At 48.6% G+C, this 15966-nt stretch overlaps 1 protein-coding gene across 3 annotated transcripts; it reads right to left on the reverse strand.

The window, feature by feature from the left end:
* Positions 1–11485: 11485 nt before the first annotated feature.
* On the reverse strand, positions 11486–15372 carry LOC124653923 (zinc finger protein STAR3-like). 3 transcript variants are annotated; one of them, XM_047192983.1, is made up of 2 exons: positions 14871–15372; positions 11486–13268 (listed from the first exon to the last, which is right to left on the reverse strand). In XM_047192983.1, exon 2 carries the CDS (start codon positions 13220–13222, stop codon positions 11777–11779), a length of 1446 nt encoding a protein of 481 aa, XP_047048939.1. In that variant the 5' UTR covers positions 13223–13268; positions 14871–15372; the 3' UTR covers positions 11486–11776. The 3 variants fall into 3 exon arrangements, with proteins under 3 accessions (XP_047048939.1, XP_047048940.1, XP_047048938.1); XM_047192984.1 differs by having other exon boundaries at positions 11486–13330; XM_047192982.1 differs by having other exon boundaries at positions 11486–13339.
* Positions 15373–15966: the final 594 nt, after the last annotated feature.

The following is a 15966-nucleotide window of genomic DNA, read 5'->3' on the forward strand; positions in this document are numbered from 1 at the left end:
GAAAATATCAGGTTACAATGGGGTGCCGAAGGTTTCGGCTGTGATCTCGTCGAGAGGCTAAGTGCTACGGTGACCTAGCTCTAGACTTATGGTGGCTAAAGTCGCTAAGATTGATTGTGTGTCCCTCGGCAGCCCCTCTCCTGGCCTTTATATAGGAGGCCAGGTCTCAAGGGATCTGTCCGGGTACGACTAGGTTTACAAAAGACCTAGCTCTAAACTTTCCTTGTTCGGCTCCTCTCTGTCTTGTTCTTCAAGGAATCTTCTCCAGCACCGTCCTAGTGGCCCGCCTTGCCATCGGGTGTCTTCATGGACCTCCAGTTGGGCCGTACAGGATAGGGCAATGTCAGTTCCCGAAGGGTGATGCCCACGTCAGTAGTCCCCGAGTGTCTAGCCGAAGATATTTCGGGTAGAGACTAAAGAATGCCTCCATCGAATGTTCTTCTCCCTTGATTGCTCTTGTCCATCTTGTAACGGCATCATCTCTTTCTATCGGGTGCACGTCCAGCGCTCCCGATGGGAGTAGCCCCCGAGTCTATGTGCGGATGCTTGCGATCCGTGCGTAGACTCAAGTTGTGCTACTCGAACGTCTTCTTCTGCCGAAGTTTTCTGCAGATCTTCATGGGTCACCCGATACATTTGTATCGGGGCTTGTATTTTTCAGTAAGGTTTTAACGCGTAAAGGATATTGAGTAACGTGCCCAGCTTCGCTGGTTAACTGCCGATGGCAAAACAACGGTACCCTACACAGAATCTAGTCCTCGGGCATGATCCTGGAGTGCAAAAAAGTTTTATCGGGTGCGCGTCCAGCGCTCCCGATGGGAGTAGCCCCGAGTCCGGGCACGGCGATTGTGACCGGGTGCAGACTCGAGCTGAGCATTCCATCCTTTTCTTCAAATATTTCTTCACAGGAATATCTTCGAGTTCATGTTTATCGGGTGCGCGTCCAGCGCTCCCGATGGGAGTAGCCCCCGAGTCTGGGCACGGGCGCTTGTGACCAGGCGCAGACTCGAGCCAACCATCCGATGCTTTTCGTTTTTCTTCGGATGCTTCCGGCGGGCTTTATGACGTCACTGATGACACAAACACTGCTGTGGTTTGATTGACAAGACTTGACCTGATGGGCCCACCCTAGTTCTCGCGTGGCGCTTTTAGGAAATGACCAGTGCATGCGTACTGACCGAGGCGCCTCCTCGATTTTCGCACATCGTGGGAATAATGGGCCGCCGGTTCCGTTCTCCTCTTGGAGCGACACGTGTACGACTAGATCTCGTCCACCTCCCACGATGTCTATGGAGTTATGGCCACGATTCCTATCAATCCCGTTCGCATAAATAGAGAGCCTTCCTGTTGTTTTCACTTTTTACGTTTCCACACTGCTCATCTTCTCCCCCAACTTTTCCTTTCACCTCTGTTCCTTCTCTCAAGAACTCCAGGTGCCATGGGCAAGAAGAAGAGCGCCAGCGCCTCAGGCGCGACCAAAGTTAGCCGCGATTGGAGCGCCTCCGCCATTTCCAACCGCGAGGTGAACAAGCTGCGCACTCTCGGTCTCATGTCCCCGTCTGACAACGATATTCGTCTTCCAGGTCCAGTTTCTCGGCCAAAGCCCCCGAAGGGCTTTACTGTTATGTTCATCGCCTTTCTATTTCGCGGGCTCTCTCTTCCTGCCCACGAATTTCTTCGTTCCCTTCTTTTCTTCTATGGGATCCAGCTCTGCTCTGGCAGCTGACCCCAAATTCCATTCTCCATCTTTCCATCTTCATCACCGTCTGCGAAGCTTTCCTCGGCATTGATCCCCACTGGGGTCTTTGGAGGAAAATCTTCTATGTCAAGCGTCACAACGACAGCAATGCCCCCCCCCGTCGTCGGTGGCGTTGGCTTTGTTGTCAGAAAGGAAGTTGATTACTTCGACTACCCGATGAAGGAGTTCCGTCCAGTGACGGCGCAACAAATGGTTCTATCTCGCGAGATACCCCGGTGTCCGGGCGGCGCTCCAATCTCCCTCCGTTCGAGGACGTTCGGTAGCTCAGCCGAAGAAGTCCTGGCGGAACGCCCTTTCTCTCGAAGAGAGGGTGATAGCCGACAAGCTGTTCGACCGGGTCGTAGATCCGAAGAACACGGGAGGCTTAACGATGTGTGGCACCGAGGTAGTCTCAGTGTTCTTACAACGTCGGGTGCAACCGCTGATGTCCCGGCCCCACCAGCTGTGGCTGTATTTTGGCAAGGATGACAAGTCGAGAGTCAGCTCTGCCGACCTGTCGGCTGATGAGCTTCGCGACGAGGCGCGTCGTCTGACGTGCCTTAGCATGAAGGAAAACATTGTTCTGACCTCGGCTCGCCCCCCATACGATCTCAAACACCTTCCGGCTGAGGTAATTCTTACTGTTACTTGCTCTTATTACTATCATTGTGCCGCTCTTCGACTTTTCGCTGATTTTTCTCCTATCGACAGGCCTCCACCGTGGCTCAATGCTATCCTCCTACACCCGAAAGCGGTGTGGAACCAGCGAATGATGATGATGACTCTGAGGAGACTGAGGACGCCCAACATATCCTTGAGGATAGTGACGTCCAGGAGGACGAAGCTCCCGAGGATGATGCTCTCACCAGGAGCAGGCGGTGTAAGAGGATAAATGAGGACCTTATCACAACGGCTGAATCAAATCCTATCGGACAAGATAATGATGCCGATGAAACCGCATCGCCTCCCCCTGCTGTGAAAAGTTCGACAGGCTTTTTTGTTGTCGAAGACGACCTGGACCTGTGAGCATCTATTTTTCCCTTCGTAACTATCCTTCTTTATTCTGCATGCTGATCATCCTTGCTTTCCAAGCAGCTCCGATGATGACGACGATGTTCCTCTTGCAAAGAGGGCTAAGTTATTCTCCGGAAAGTCTGAATCAGCCAAGGAGTCGAACCCTTCGCCTACCAAACCAACACCGCCCTCAAGGTCGACCGTGGAAAAGATTCCGGTGTCGAAGGTTATCCCTTCTGGCAGCTCTCCCGTTCCATCGGCTGCTCGCGACCATGTAAGTGATTTATTCGACTTGGTTTCTTTCTTTTTCGCTGAACTTCCATATTCGACTGAGGTTTCTTGGCTTTTTACCCCGCAGCCAATTTATGCCACAGTTGACGCTGTGGTAGATTTTGCTGAGCAATTCACCCGTCTGGAGTCTGAAAATGCTCATCTTCGTAAGACCATCAAGACTTCGGCTAACCAGGTGCTGGAGGCCAACAGGCTCGCAGCCGATGCAAAAAATGAAAACATCTCGCTGAAGGATGAACTGAAGAAGCTGAAGCAAAAAATGCAAGATGAGCAAGATGCTAGACGCGAGGCCGCAGTCGCAGCCGATGAAAAAGAAGGCGTCCTCCGTGAATCCATTGCGAATTTATTGGGTACGTTCCTCGGCGCATATCTTTTTCCCAGTACTTTCCTCCAGGTTGCTTATCTATCTTCTTCCAGGTGCTGCCGATATAACCATCAATCGGGCTCGCAAGCTTCGGGAGGATTCCATGTCTGACGCCTTGTCGCTCGCTGCTGAGTCCAACGTCCAAGTTCTCGTACTTTTGCAAAGAACTAAGGGAGCGTTATCGAGGTTATTATCGATGATTTTCCCGAAGATGAAGCAGGACAAAACTCTTGGCGAGATGGCAGACACTTTCCTCGTCGACCCTTCTGAGCCCGTGGAGGTACTAAAGCGTCGTTCCGTTTGTTTGGAGCGGTACTTACTTTCCAGCTGCTAATGGGTCATGGGCAGGGCTCTGAGCTAGAAAAGTTGTGTAAGGCATTGCCTGTAGATGACAATAATTGCCTAATCAACCTTGAGCCCTTCAAACAATCGGCAGTAACGTGTGCTAATCAACTCCTCAAGCTGGTTGACAAGGCGAAGACCAAAACTGCGCCTGAAGCTGCCCCTGGCTCATCATCAGCTCTTCCTTGAATGAATGCTTGCTCTGCTAGTTGTAATTTAAGGCCTGATACAGTTTAACCCAATCCTGATTTATTCTGGCTCTGTTGCCAGCACCAACAATCTTTTGAATGTAATATATATGCTCCAGCGCTCCCGATGGGAGTTTTTATTAATGCTATTTTGAACTGAGAATTGTGCTGCAGATTCCTTCATCTTCTTCTCGTGCCGATCCTTCTTTAAATCCCTCGGCTAGCGATGAATCTGATCTTGTTCGTCGTTTGCGTGATCAAATATCCCGATTGAACAAAGATATTACCGCCCTTCACGCGATGGTGGCGTTGGTGAGAAAGAGTGAGATTGCGACTGCCATTGAACAACACGCTCTCGATCGACTCCGTGTTGATACTTAAAGCTTGAGCTATAAGTGCCTGTCCATCCGTCGATTTTTATCGAAGCTTGAATATCCTTTAGCTGATCTTTGCCTCTTGACAGTCGTAGCTTCCGACGAATCAGAGGAAAACAAGAGGATACACGAAAAGATCGAAGCGATGACCGATGTCGCTCACCCGCAGCACGAGTTGTGGTCCCATCGACCGAAGGCTGTTGCCGTGGCAAAATTTGAACATCGAGCAGAGAAGGTGCACTACTACTTCGACAAGTTCCATGCTCATCTCTCGATGGTCTGGAGAACATTGTTTCCTCTGGACCAAGCACCCGAAACTTTATCTGCCCTGTTTACTCGTTTCAAGACCCCTGAAAGGATTCGACTGTTGGTGCGAAAAGAGCTCCTGGCCGGCACTGAACTTGCCTTCGCTTCAGTGTTAGCGTGTCATCCGAACTTAGATTTGGAGGCCATAGCAAACACCAATAGGAGTTTAGACCAGTATTACGATATTGCTAGAAATCCTGCGTATACTATCATCTCATGGATGGAGATAGATATTGAGAGGGATCTGAAGGCCCGAGAGGACCAGGGAAACCTGCCATGAATTTATGCATTCATATGTATGTAATGACCCTGTACCTGCAAGGGATAATCTCATTTAATGTGTGTTTTGCACATCATGTACTTCTGGCGAATTTGCTAATCGATTAATATTTTTTTATCGGGGGCGGCCGAGTGATCAAGTCAGCCTGCTCACCCGACGACTCCGTTGTAATTGCAAGTTTATTGCGGAGTCGATACGTAAGTTATGTAAGAGCGACACCCGTCGAATAATCGAGGGATTTAGGCGCTTGGCTTCGTCACGCGGTGCACCGGTTTGAGCCTTGTTTGTGATAGTACGTCCATCGACTGCAGCGCTCGCGTATTTTCTCGAGGCTTGGATGGGTTGTTTGTGTGTCATTAACCTTAGCTCCCGATGGGAGTATTTAATTAACGACACCGTGCGAGCGTGTTTCTGGCATGCGCTCCCGATGGGAGTAAGAGCCAATGACGAGGGCCCCGAACAATTTGTTCGGATGATGAGGCCTGGAACAATAAAGGTAGAAAACCTGATCAGAATTTTATTCATAACATAAGGCAAGCTTAAGAGCTGCCGAATAACAAGAGGGGAATAATTATATCCTATGCGTAGAACCGTCGCAAATGTGCAACGTTCCATGGATTTTCAACGTCTTTTCCCGAAGTTGGATTCTTGAGCCGATAAGCTCCTCCCGGTATCACTTTAGTGATGATGAACGGCCCTTCCCATGGGGATTCGAGCTTCGAGGGTCTCTCTTGCTTCGACCGCCAGTACCATATCTCCAACATTGAAGCTTCGATTGCGTATTCGTCGGCTGTGATAATTTCTTAACGCCTGCTAATACACCGTTGTTCTTGCCAAAGCAATATCCCGAGCTTCGTCAAGGAGGTCCACGACATCCTGCAGCGCGATGTTGGAAGTAGCTTCCGTGTACGCGGTCACCCGAGGGGCTTCGAACCGAACGTCGGCTGGCAAAACTGCTTCGGCTCCGTGTACCAAGAAGAACGGGGTGTACTGGGTCGACCTATTGGGTGTAGTACGTAAACTCCAAAGCACAGATGGTAATTCTTCGACCCAGGCTCCAGCCGCACCCGTAAGGCATTTCTTGAGGCCGTCTCCTATTAGACCATTGATCCTTTCGACCTGGCCGTTGGTCTGGGGGTGTGCCACCGATGCGATTTTTAGCTTAATGCCACTATCGTCGCAAAACTTCCGAAACTTTTTGGAATCAAAATTAGTTCCATTGTCTGTGACGATGTTGTGGGGCATGCCAAATCGACAAGTTATTCCCCTGAGAAACTGGACGGCGGTTTCAGCTTTCTGATTTCGAACAGGTACTGCCTCGATCCATTTGGTGAACTTGTCGACTGCAACCAGTAGATATGTGTGACCTCCAGGCGATGATCTCGGTAGTGGTCCAACTTGGTCGAGTCCCCATTGTGCAAAGGGCCACGCCAGAGGTATCGTCATCAGATCTGTTGCGGGAGCGTGTGGTTTTGGTGCAAAACGCTGACAGGGGTCACACTTCATAACCAGATCTCGAGCATCCGATGCCGCCGTTGGCCAGTAAAATCCTGCTCTGAAGGCTTTTGCCACAAGGGCCCTGCTGCCTGCGTGGTGTCCGCAAGTTCCCTCGTGTATCTCGCGCAGCAGTGCCTTTCCATCGTCGATGGCAATACACCTTTGAAAGATACCAGAGATACTACGCTTGTAGAGTTCTCCGTTTACCACAGTGAAGGCCTTTGACCGTCTCACAATTCGTCTTGCTTCCACCGGATCCTCTGGTAACTGCTGCTCTGTCAGGTACGCTAGAAATGGTTTGGTCCACAGGGGTTCGAGGAGGAGGACCTGCTCTAGAGATCGAGGTGGAGATTCTTCGGCAGTTTGCTGCAAGCTTGCCTCTGAATCGTCAGCCGATGATTTCGGAGGTACCGACGCTTTCTCCTTTATTGATCGTTGAGTGATTAACTTCGTAAAACACTCCGTCTGGAATGGGGGAGCACATGGATCCAATGTTCGCCAGAGCATCGGCTTCCTCGTTGCTAGCTCTGCCGATATGCTTAAGTTCGCACCCTTCAAATTTGGCTTCCATATTCTGGTATAATTGTCGGTAGACGATCATGTTATTACTGACCGCGTCGCATAAATTCATCGACTGCTGTACCACCAGGTTCGAGTCTCCATAAATTTCCAGGCGAGTTGCTCCACATGCTTTTGCCATCTTCATTCCGTGCAACAACGCTTCGTATTCCGCTTCATTATTTGTCGGCAGGGAGAAATTCATACGTAGGATGTACTTCATCTTGTCTCCTTGTGGTGATATCAGTATCACCCCTGCTCCCGCGCCTGTACTCCGCTTAGACCCGTCAAAGCACATTGTCCGTGAACCAGACATGTCGGGTGCTGCCGGTGTTTGTGACTGGATCCAGTCTGCCACAAAATCTGGGAGGACTTGGGATTTGATCGCCGTTCGGTTGACGTAGGTTATGTCGTGTGGCGCTATCTCGATGGCCCATTGGGACACTCGACCCGTAGCTTATGGGTTAGTGAGTATATTCTTCAACGGTGCCTCGCTTACGACGATGATCGGGTGCTCCGTGAGATAATGGCGTAGCTTACGAGCTGTTCTCCATACTGCATATGCCAACTTCTGGTGATGAGGGTATCTCTGTTTCGCTGGCGTGAGCACTTCACTGAGGTAGTAAACGGGTCTTTTCACGCCGTGAACTCTCCCTGCTTCTTCTCGCTCGACAACCAGGACGCTGCTGAAGACTTGCACCGTTGCTGCTATGTACATGAGCAGTGTTTCCTTTTCGCGTGGAGTTACAAGTACTGGGGATGTCGATAAGATCCTCTTCAGATTATCAAAAGACTCCTGCGCCTCATCTGTCCACTCGAATTTTTCTGACTTCTTCAACATGCTATAGAAGGGCAAAGCTTTCTCTCCTAGCTTGGCAATGAATCTGCTGAGTGCTGCCAGTCGTCCTGCCAATTGCTGCACTTGGTGCAAATTCTTTGGCGGCTCCATGTCGAGAATAGCTTTGATCTTCAAGGGATTGGCCTCTATTCCTCTGGCTGAGATGAAGTACCCGAGTACTTGCCCTCCTGGCACCCCGAAGAAACATTTCTTCGGGTTCAGCTTGATTTTATACTTGTCGAGGTTTTCAAAGGTTTCCCGCAAATCGTTGATGAGAGTGGCGGCGTGCTTCGTCTTTACCACGATATCATCAATGTAAACTTCGATATTCCTTCCAATCTGTTCTCCAAGACAGGCTTGCATGCACCGCTGATAGGTTGCCCCTGCGTTTTTCAACCCGAAAGTCATGACGTTGTAGCAAAAAACGCCGTGCGGGGTGATGAACGCGGTTAACTCTTGGTCTTCCTTCTTGAGCTTGATCTGGTTGTACCCGGAGTATGCATCGAGAAAAGAGAGACGGTCACATCCTGCTGTGGAGTCGACTATCTGATCGATACGAGGCAGTGGGAAGTGATCCTTAGGGCAATGCTTGTTAAGACTCGTGTAATCGATACACATGCGAAGAGTGGTTGTGTCTTTCTTTGGCACCATGACGGGATTGGCCACCCACTCGGCTTCCTTGAGCTCCCGAATGAATCCTGCCTTGCGGAGCCGACTAACCTCTTCGCCGATTGCTTTTCTCTTCGGCTCAGAAAACCGGCGCATCGACTGTTGTACTGGTTTGGCTTTTGGGTCAACATTGAGGGCGTGCTTAGCGAGTTCCCTGGGAATACCTGGCATGTCGGATGGTTCCCATGCAAATATTTCCCAGCGCTCACGGAGAACTCGATGAGCGCGCTTTCCTATGCGACAGTAAGGTCCGCCGAAGTATTGACTGTCTTCTTCGGGTCAGAGGGGTGCACCTGCTGCTTCTTTGCTTCCTTTGCGATGTCAAACTCATCGGATCTTACGTTTCGATTGTCGGCTGGTGGCTTCGTTTGATCTGTGATGGCATCGACTGCGTTAAGTTCTTCCCTAGCCCCGAATTTCGAGGCGATCTTTTGGAAATCCCTATCGCAGTTATCTGAACGGGAGAAGCTTCCATGGATGGTTATCGCTGTCCCATTATTGCCTGGCATCTTCAGTTTCAGGTACGCGTAATGGGGTACGGCCATGAATTTGGCAAACGCAGGTCTGCCGAGGATGGCATGGTACTGAGATTCCCAGTCAACTACTTCAAACTCGATTTTCTCCTTCCTGAAGTTGCTAGGCGTGCCGAAAACTACGTCCAGTGATATTTTGCCAAGGGAATAAGCGGGTCGAGTCGGTATGATGCCGTGGAATCCTGTGTCGGACTCTCTTAGCATGTCGACTATTAGGCCCATTGCTTTCATTTTGCTGGCAAATAACAGATTCAGGCCACTTCCTCCATCCATGAATACTTTGCTCATATTGTATCCTCCGATCTGCGCTTCAAGGACAAGGGCTGCATGACCAGGCCTTGGAACGGCCTTCAGGTGATCCGCGTTGCTGAAGGATATGCTTTGATCTGACCAATCGATGAATTCGGGTGTGTCGACCATGGCAACTTCCGCATACTTTACTTCTCGTGAGAACTTCTTGATTTCTCTCTTTGAAAAGCTGGTTTTATGGATCATGTTGACCTGTCCGCGAGATTCTGGAAATACTTCGGTTGGTACGTACTTGTCTCCTCCTGCTGGTATGTATGGCTCTGGTATGTATTGTTCTGGCGGATAACTGTAGGATCCCGCTCTTCTTTCCATCGTATGAACTCTTGTCGTGGCTTCAGCCCTAAGGTCGTCGCAGAACTGCCGAATTTCGAGGAACTGCCGACAATTCTTGAGCAAATGACTAGATTTTTCATGGCCATCCTTTGGATCGATATAAGAGTGCAGATAACACGGTGCTTCAAGTTGCTCCGTGGCCGATAGGTAAGGTGTGCGAAGGCGATTCTTGTTCGATTGCGTGTTGTGGCATCCTCGTTCGTATTGTCGAGGGCGAGTCGCGATTTGCTCTTCTTCTTCACGACATGAGTCCCTTCGTCTTTTCCTTTGCTCCTCTATGGCGCCGAAGCTGCCTCGGCTGCCCTCTCCCGCAATCCTGGATAGGACTGCCGAGGTCGCTGCTGGCGTGATATCTTCTGGAACCGAAGTCCTTGGGCTTGATGCGTTTGACCTAGGGAGGCGAAGAAACCCTCCGGAATCGATGATGAAGTGAACACCACCGAAAGTAGTATCCATGTTGCCGCGTGATTCTGCAGAGATCAGATGCGACGCCTCGGTGTGTGGTACGAACTCGAAGGACCCGCAGCGAACTGAATCTTTCGAATCTGACGGTGTTGGCGACTCGAGCACAAACGCCGCAGACGTGACTGGTACTGCTGATGACCTGCCTTGTGCCGACAGGCTTCCCACAGACGGCGCCAATTGTTGAGGGTACTCCTCGGCAATGCCCTCCGATTGGGGCTTAGGGTTGACGGAATCCTGTAGGCTGACACGAGACATCGGTTAACAGACAAGCGGGGAGAGCGATTTACCCAGGTTCGGGGCCCTCGATGAGGTAAAACCCTTATGTCCTGCCTGTCTGATCTTGATTATGAAAATATCAGGTTAAAATGGGGTGCCGAAGGTTTCGGCTGTGATCTCGTCGAGAGGCTAAGTGCTACGGTGACCTAGCTCTAGACTTATGGTTGCTAAAGTCGCTAAGATTGATTGTGTGTCCCTCGGCAGCCCCTCTCCTGGCCTTTATATAGGAGGCCAGGTCTCAAGGGATCTGTCCGGGTACGACTAGGTTTACAAAAGACCTAGCTCTAAACTTTCCTTGTTCGGCTCCTCTCTGTCTTGTTCTTCAAGGAATCTTCTCCGGCACCGTCCTAGTGGTCCGCTTTGCCATCGGGTGTCTTCATGGGTCTCCAGTTGGGTCGTACAGGATAGGGCAATGTCAGTTACCCGAAGGGTAATGCCCACGTCACACACAAAACCAGAAAACCTATAAGCTACGCTTCAGTCCTCCGATCTTAACGTGTCCAGCGAGGTCACCGTGCACTTGCAAATCTAACAAAGATACTCTTTGCACACGGTGAGATTGTTCAAGTGTTGTTATGAAACACACAAAACCCGGGGTTTAGACTTTGCTCTTTCACATATGTCCGAATGTGATGATAGGAGAGCGACCAACACCAGTGGGCATACCTAGGTAAGAATCTTGGAGCAGCTCATTATGAACACCCAACTTTTGCTTCACTGCATCCTTGACCTCCGTTCGGCACCCATCTTTTTGCACCCAGGTGTTGATTGCCTTGCCACCGCCACCGCCACCTAAGCGCTGAAACAACTCACTAAGGGCACAGAAAACTCGCAAAGGATGAATTTAAATTACAAGTCGAATGTTGACCCGTGATTCCCTCCCCCTGACGCTGAAATGCTATCTCAGATCGCTTGTCCTTGAGTTCGCTATGTACCTCATGCCATTCATAAAGCATATCTTTTCAGTAATACAATTCGATGGCTAATTTTAGTTGCACTGTTTATGTAGAACCCAGCGAGATCGTGATATACATATTGAAATAACATCTCAAGATGAATGTACAAATGTGACTTTCAAGTAACTCGTCTAAACCTGTCAAATTGCACATGTTAGATGGTAACCCGATCCTTATATATCAAGTCAGCAACTCGGCCTCAAACTACCAAAATGTGGCCAAACAATAAGTTGCAAATTACAAAATGACGATAAAATTGCTTAATGCAAATTGGAATTAGGAAGGATGGCATAAGTACATAAGATACGAAAAAGCACCAGCCAAGTGCAATGTCATGCCATGAAGAACAAATGGACTATTGTACAGCGTGAAGGAGGATTGCTGAAAGACCAGGACTAGTGGTGGTACTACATCTGAAACTTTGGGGTGAAGAATGATCTGGACTTTAGCTCTCCCCATTCTTTTCACCACTTTGGTAGTGGTCCGAAGGCAGCATCCGGAATAACCCCTCGGACTGATCTTCTGGAAACCCATGGCATTGCCCCAAACCGAAGCCAAAGGAGCCAAAATTCGCTGTACAAAGGAAGTCGTCGCTGCAGCCGTCGAGCCCACTAACACCTAACGGCTCACCGCCATCGCCTGAAGAGTTACCCCACATGAAGCTACTACCCATGGAGATTTCAACCTTAGCTGGTTCTCGATGGCCTCCTGCGTGAGCCACCTTATATGCGGCCTCGGGCTCATCCACCGGCAACAACGGCGTGTGGCCCTTGAACAGCCCCACGTGTGCGAAGAGCTTGTCCTTCCTCGAGAAGGTTGTGCCGCAAGAGCACAGCCACTTAACCTGGCCACAGTGCTTTTCGTGTGTCTTCAGGTCAGCCATGATGGAGAACTTCTTGGCATGACACCGACTGCAGGTGTGGCTCTTCTCGCAGTGGCTCCGTTTGTAGTGGTTCTTCACACACAGAATCGTCTTGAGGGGCAGGAAGCTCTTGTGCAGCTTGTTCCGCTTGCACCCGGCAAACGGGCATGAGTACCTCTTCACGACGGTATCTTGGTCCACGCTCGCGTCTCTAGGTGGTTTGGCCAGCGCGGCAGGGCTCTTGTACTCGTCGCCATGCCCTCTCATGTGCATCCGCAGGTTGGCATCCCTCTTGAAGCCCTTTCCACAGATGGCGCAGAAATGTGTGTGTGGAGCCAAGATCTCATCCTTCTCTAGCTGCAAGAGCTCATACGATCCCGGCGGTAGGCTATCTCCATCCATGCCAGCCTCACCGCCTTCATTGTCATCCTTGACATCGTGATCCTTGACAACAACATTCTCAATGTCAATACCCTCCACAGCACCATCAGTCAATCCCTTGAAGAACTCTTCGTAGTCAGGGCTACCCAATTCCTCCTTGTGATCTTCAGAGACGGCTGCATTAGGATTCGAGTTTGAGCTTGTGCCAGCAAGATTAACCATCTGCCCTGCAGGGGGGTGACTCAAAAAGGATGAGTTCTTCAGTGACGGGAGAAGGCTCCCAGCAGTAGAGATGAGCTGAACTATGAGGCATGTCAGGTCTGCATTGACCTGCTGTTGTTGTTGCTGCTGCCCTGGTTCAGTCCATAACTGGCCACCATTGCCAACCATTGAACGGATAACATTTTTTACTTGCCCAATCTTAGCTTCAATAAATGTGAGGTTGTCAAGCATGGTATCCGGGTTCCAATCCATGTGTGGGATGCTGGCGGATGGTGCAGCATCCAATGGTGAGGTAAATGCTGGAAAGGGATGTTGGATCCCCATGTCAAGGAGCAGATTCTCTGAACTGCCCTGGTAGTTTGAAATCAGAGGACATGAGCTGAAGTTTGCAGATTCCTCCTGGATGATATTCTTGCCGCGGTCCATCGTCAACTTCTATAGAGCCACGTGTTCGAAATAAGGAGAATGTAGCCTGTTTAGATATTTGAAGCCAAACAACGTCAGTTGGTGAGATTCTACACCTGAAGATTGAACCTGTACATACTGCAGCAATTTGAGTGGACAAAATTTTTGAGTAGTATCACTAGCTTGCATTAAGTATCGACAAGAAAACCTTGCGTAGCACAATGACAGAACAAGACTTTCCGTTCAAGTGTTAGAGATCGAAGATAATACAATAGAAACTGAAACTGCAGATGAGTTCCCCTATGCTTGTACTAGGCAGGGCCTACCACTACGATGCACAGTCAGCACCCTGCATATACCCCAAAACCCCAACACTCTATCTACCCATGCTAAAACTATATGCAACGACATTAGGAATCAATGTGGTAATTATGTTCTTTCTGCAGGCATCCTCAATGGAAAAGATATAGTTCGTTTTCCCTCAAGTAAATAGTCATAGGCTCTCAGTGGGAAGGACTTAAACGGTTTAAAACTAAAGACTGCACAATTTAAACATTGTGTTTCAGTTAAGAGTATGCACATGATACAAAGAAAAACTCTTCACAGAATTGAAACATATTTGTGATACTTTGCAAGGGCAGAAACTATGATACATCTATTCTTCTTTTTTTTTTTGCGGGGACACTATGATACATCTAGCCAACTCCACCTTGCAGCAACTTGTAAATCCTACACCGTCATAATCGATTCACACGTATGTCCACCCTATAGGATTTTGGTTTATGAGCGAGCTAGGAACAGGCAAAGAGAATGACAGAGTGAGAAATCACGAGGTCAAGGTACCATGCAGCGATTGAAGGAGGAAAAAACAAGCGGCGAAGGTCCAAGAAGACTAATCAGAAACGGCTAGCTGAAGATGGAACTCTAGCAAGTTTTCTAAAGCTACGTGATAAGTTTATATAGTTTACCATTACTTGGAGTTAAATGGAGATTACACTCCTATGCAATAATAATTCGCTAAGATTTTCTGTTTATGTTTTACATATGGGACATATTTATGGACAAATCAAAATTTATTGATGCATTTTTGGACAATGGAACATGTTTCAGTGATACCCTATGTTTCTCAAATTAATTTGTTTTTCTATTAGATAATACACACATCGTAGAAACGATAAATCTAGCCAGGCAAATGTGTGGATTACCCTAACGCAAATTATTATTGGAAACAGAAGTCATTTCAGAAAGTTTTGATACAAATTCGTCAAAGAACAGCCACACTTTTCACACCACACCTTAAAGAATGACACTCTGGTACAACTCAAGCTACAGGAGATAAACAAATAGGCATCACAATTGAAGTGGGCGATGCTTATTAAACATTCCAATTGACACCAATGGGGTACAAACTCGGAACTGTACTTCAGCATGTAACAGAACAAGCTGTTTTGACTATACAAAGGAACTTAGCTAACAAATCAGAGTGACCACTGCTTGTTAACCATCACATCAACCTACGGCAAGCTAGGCCAGAACAGCGAAAAGATAACAAACATTCAGGGTAATCTCATACCGAAAGGCACAACCTTTGCTTCAGAACAGCCCCAAAAAAACACAGAATTGATGTCTAACGCTATAGAAATCACTGCAAGACCTAAAAGGGAAATACCTTTGATCCAAGACCACTATGACATCCAATTCGAATCCAAGAGTGCTCCCCTTGCCCTTCAAATCCAAGCAAGATCTCTGAGAAGAGGGGAACAGACCACCCCTTCCGTCAACAATAAGTTAGGAAGCATGAAACCTGGATCTTGCCGGAAATCACCTAGTGCCCAAAGATGAGCAGCAGGAGACGCTCATCGGCGCGCACGCCTCAATAATTTCCAGGAACAATGGAGTCTTGGAGAGGCCAGGAGAGGAAGGAGAAGGAAGTAACCAAGAAACGGGACTACATGGGTGAGCTGGCTTAAAATCAGTAGCAGAATAGCTCGAATCCGAGATCGAGATGGGCAGGTGATCGTCTTGTTTAGTCAGTGGCCGCGCCGGCAAATAATTGTGGCGTAAATTGTTTGATTAATGCCAGGACTGCTGCGCCTCCCTATCGATCCCGCTGCTCGAGAAGAAGAAATGTTTAATTACTCAAGCTGGTTTGACCTCTCTGATGAGTGTGCCGGTCGGGACCGTGACAATGGCATCGCGTCGCAAGTCGCAACCGGCTGCACGGAGGAAAAAGGACCGCAGGAGCAAATTTGTCCGGAAAAAACATGACAGGTGGGCCCAAAGAAGAAAACTTTGAAAAAAGAAAATAATTTGGCCAGATACGTACATAGACTAGCTAAATGTCCGTCCATCCTCTGGATCACATTTCTTTTAGAAAATGCGTTTAAATATCTACGTATTTAGAAAAACTGCGACTTTTTCTTTGATAATGGATGTTTTACTGCTTAGAAGTTAAACGTTAAACCCTCTATTTGCATAACTGAGATTCATACATCCGTACCAATCCACAAGTTACAACCATAAAAGTCTAATTCTCCAAAAAAACAGAAGAGTGAACCAAAAAAGACTAAGGCAAAGGAAGTCCAATCCGAAGATCACGCTACGATCCATGTTGGAAAAAAATATCCCTCACCGTATCGTCCAACCGTGTGGACACCTCCATAAAGAAATCGGGATGCTCCACACACTATAGAGGCGACCACAAACGGAGCGTAGCAGTGCATCGGCAGATCACCTGCATAAGAGAAGCATTTTTTTTTTGTTAT

This window comes from Lolium rigidum, chromosome 5 (genome assembly GCF_022539505.1).
Source record: "Lolium rigidum isolate FL_2022 chromosome 5, APGP_CSIRO_Lrig_0.1, whole genome shotgun sequence".
NCBI classification, from domain to species: domain Eukaryota; kingdom Viridiplantae; phylum Streptophyta; class Magnoliopsida; order Poales; family Poaceae; genus Lolium; species Lolium rigidum.

What these genes read in the sequence shown, in the direction of transcription:
- LOC124653923 (XM_047192983.1), bottom strand. Translation starts at nt 13,222, where the DNA reads ATGGACCGCGGCAAGAATATCATCCAGGAGGAATCTGCAAACTTCAGC.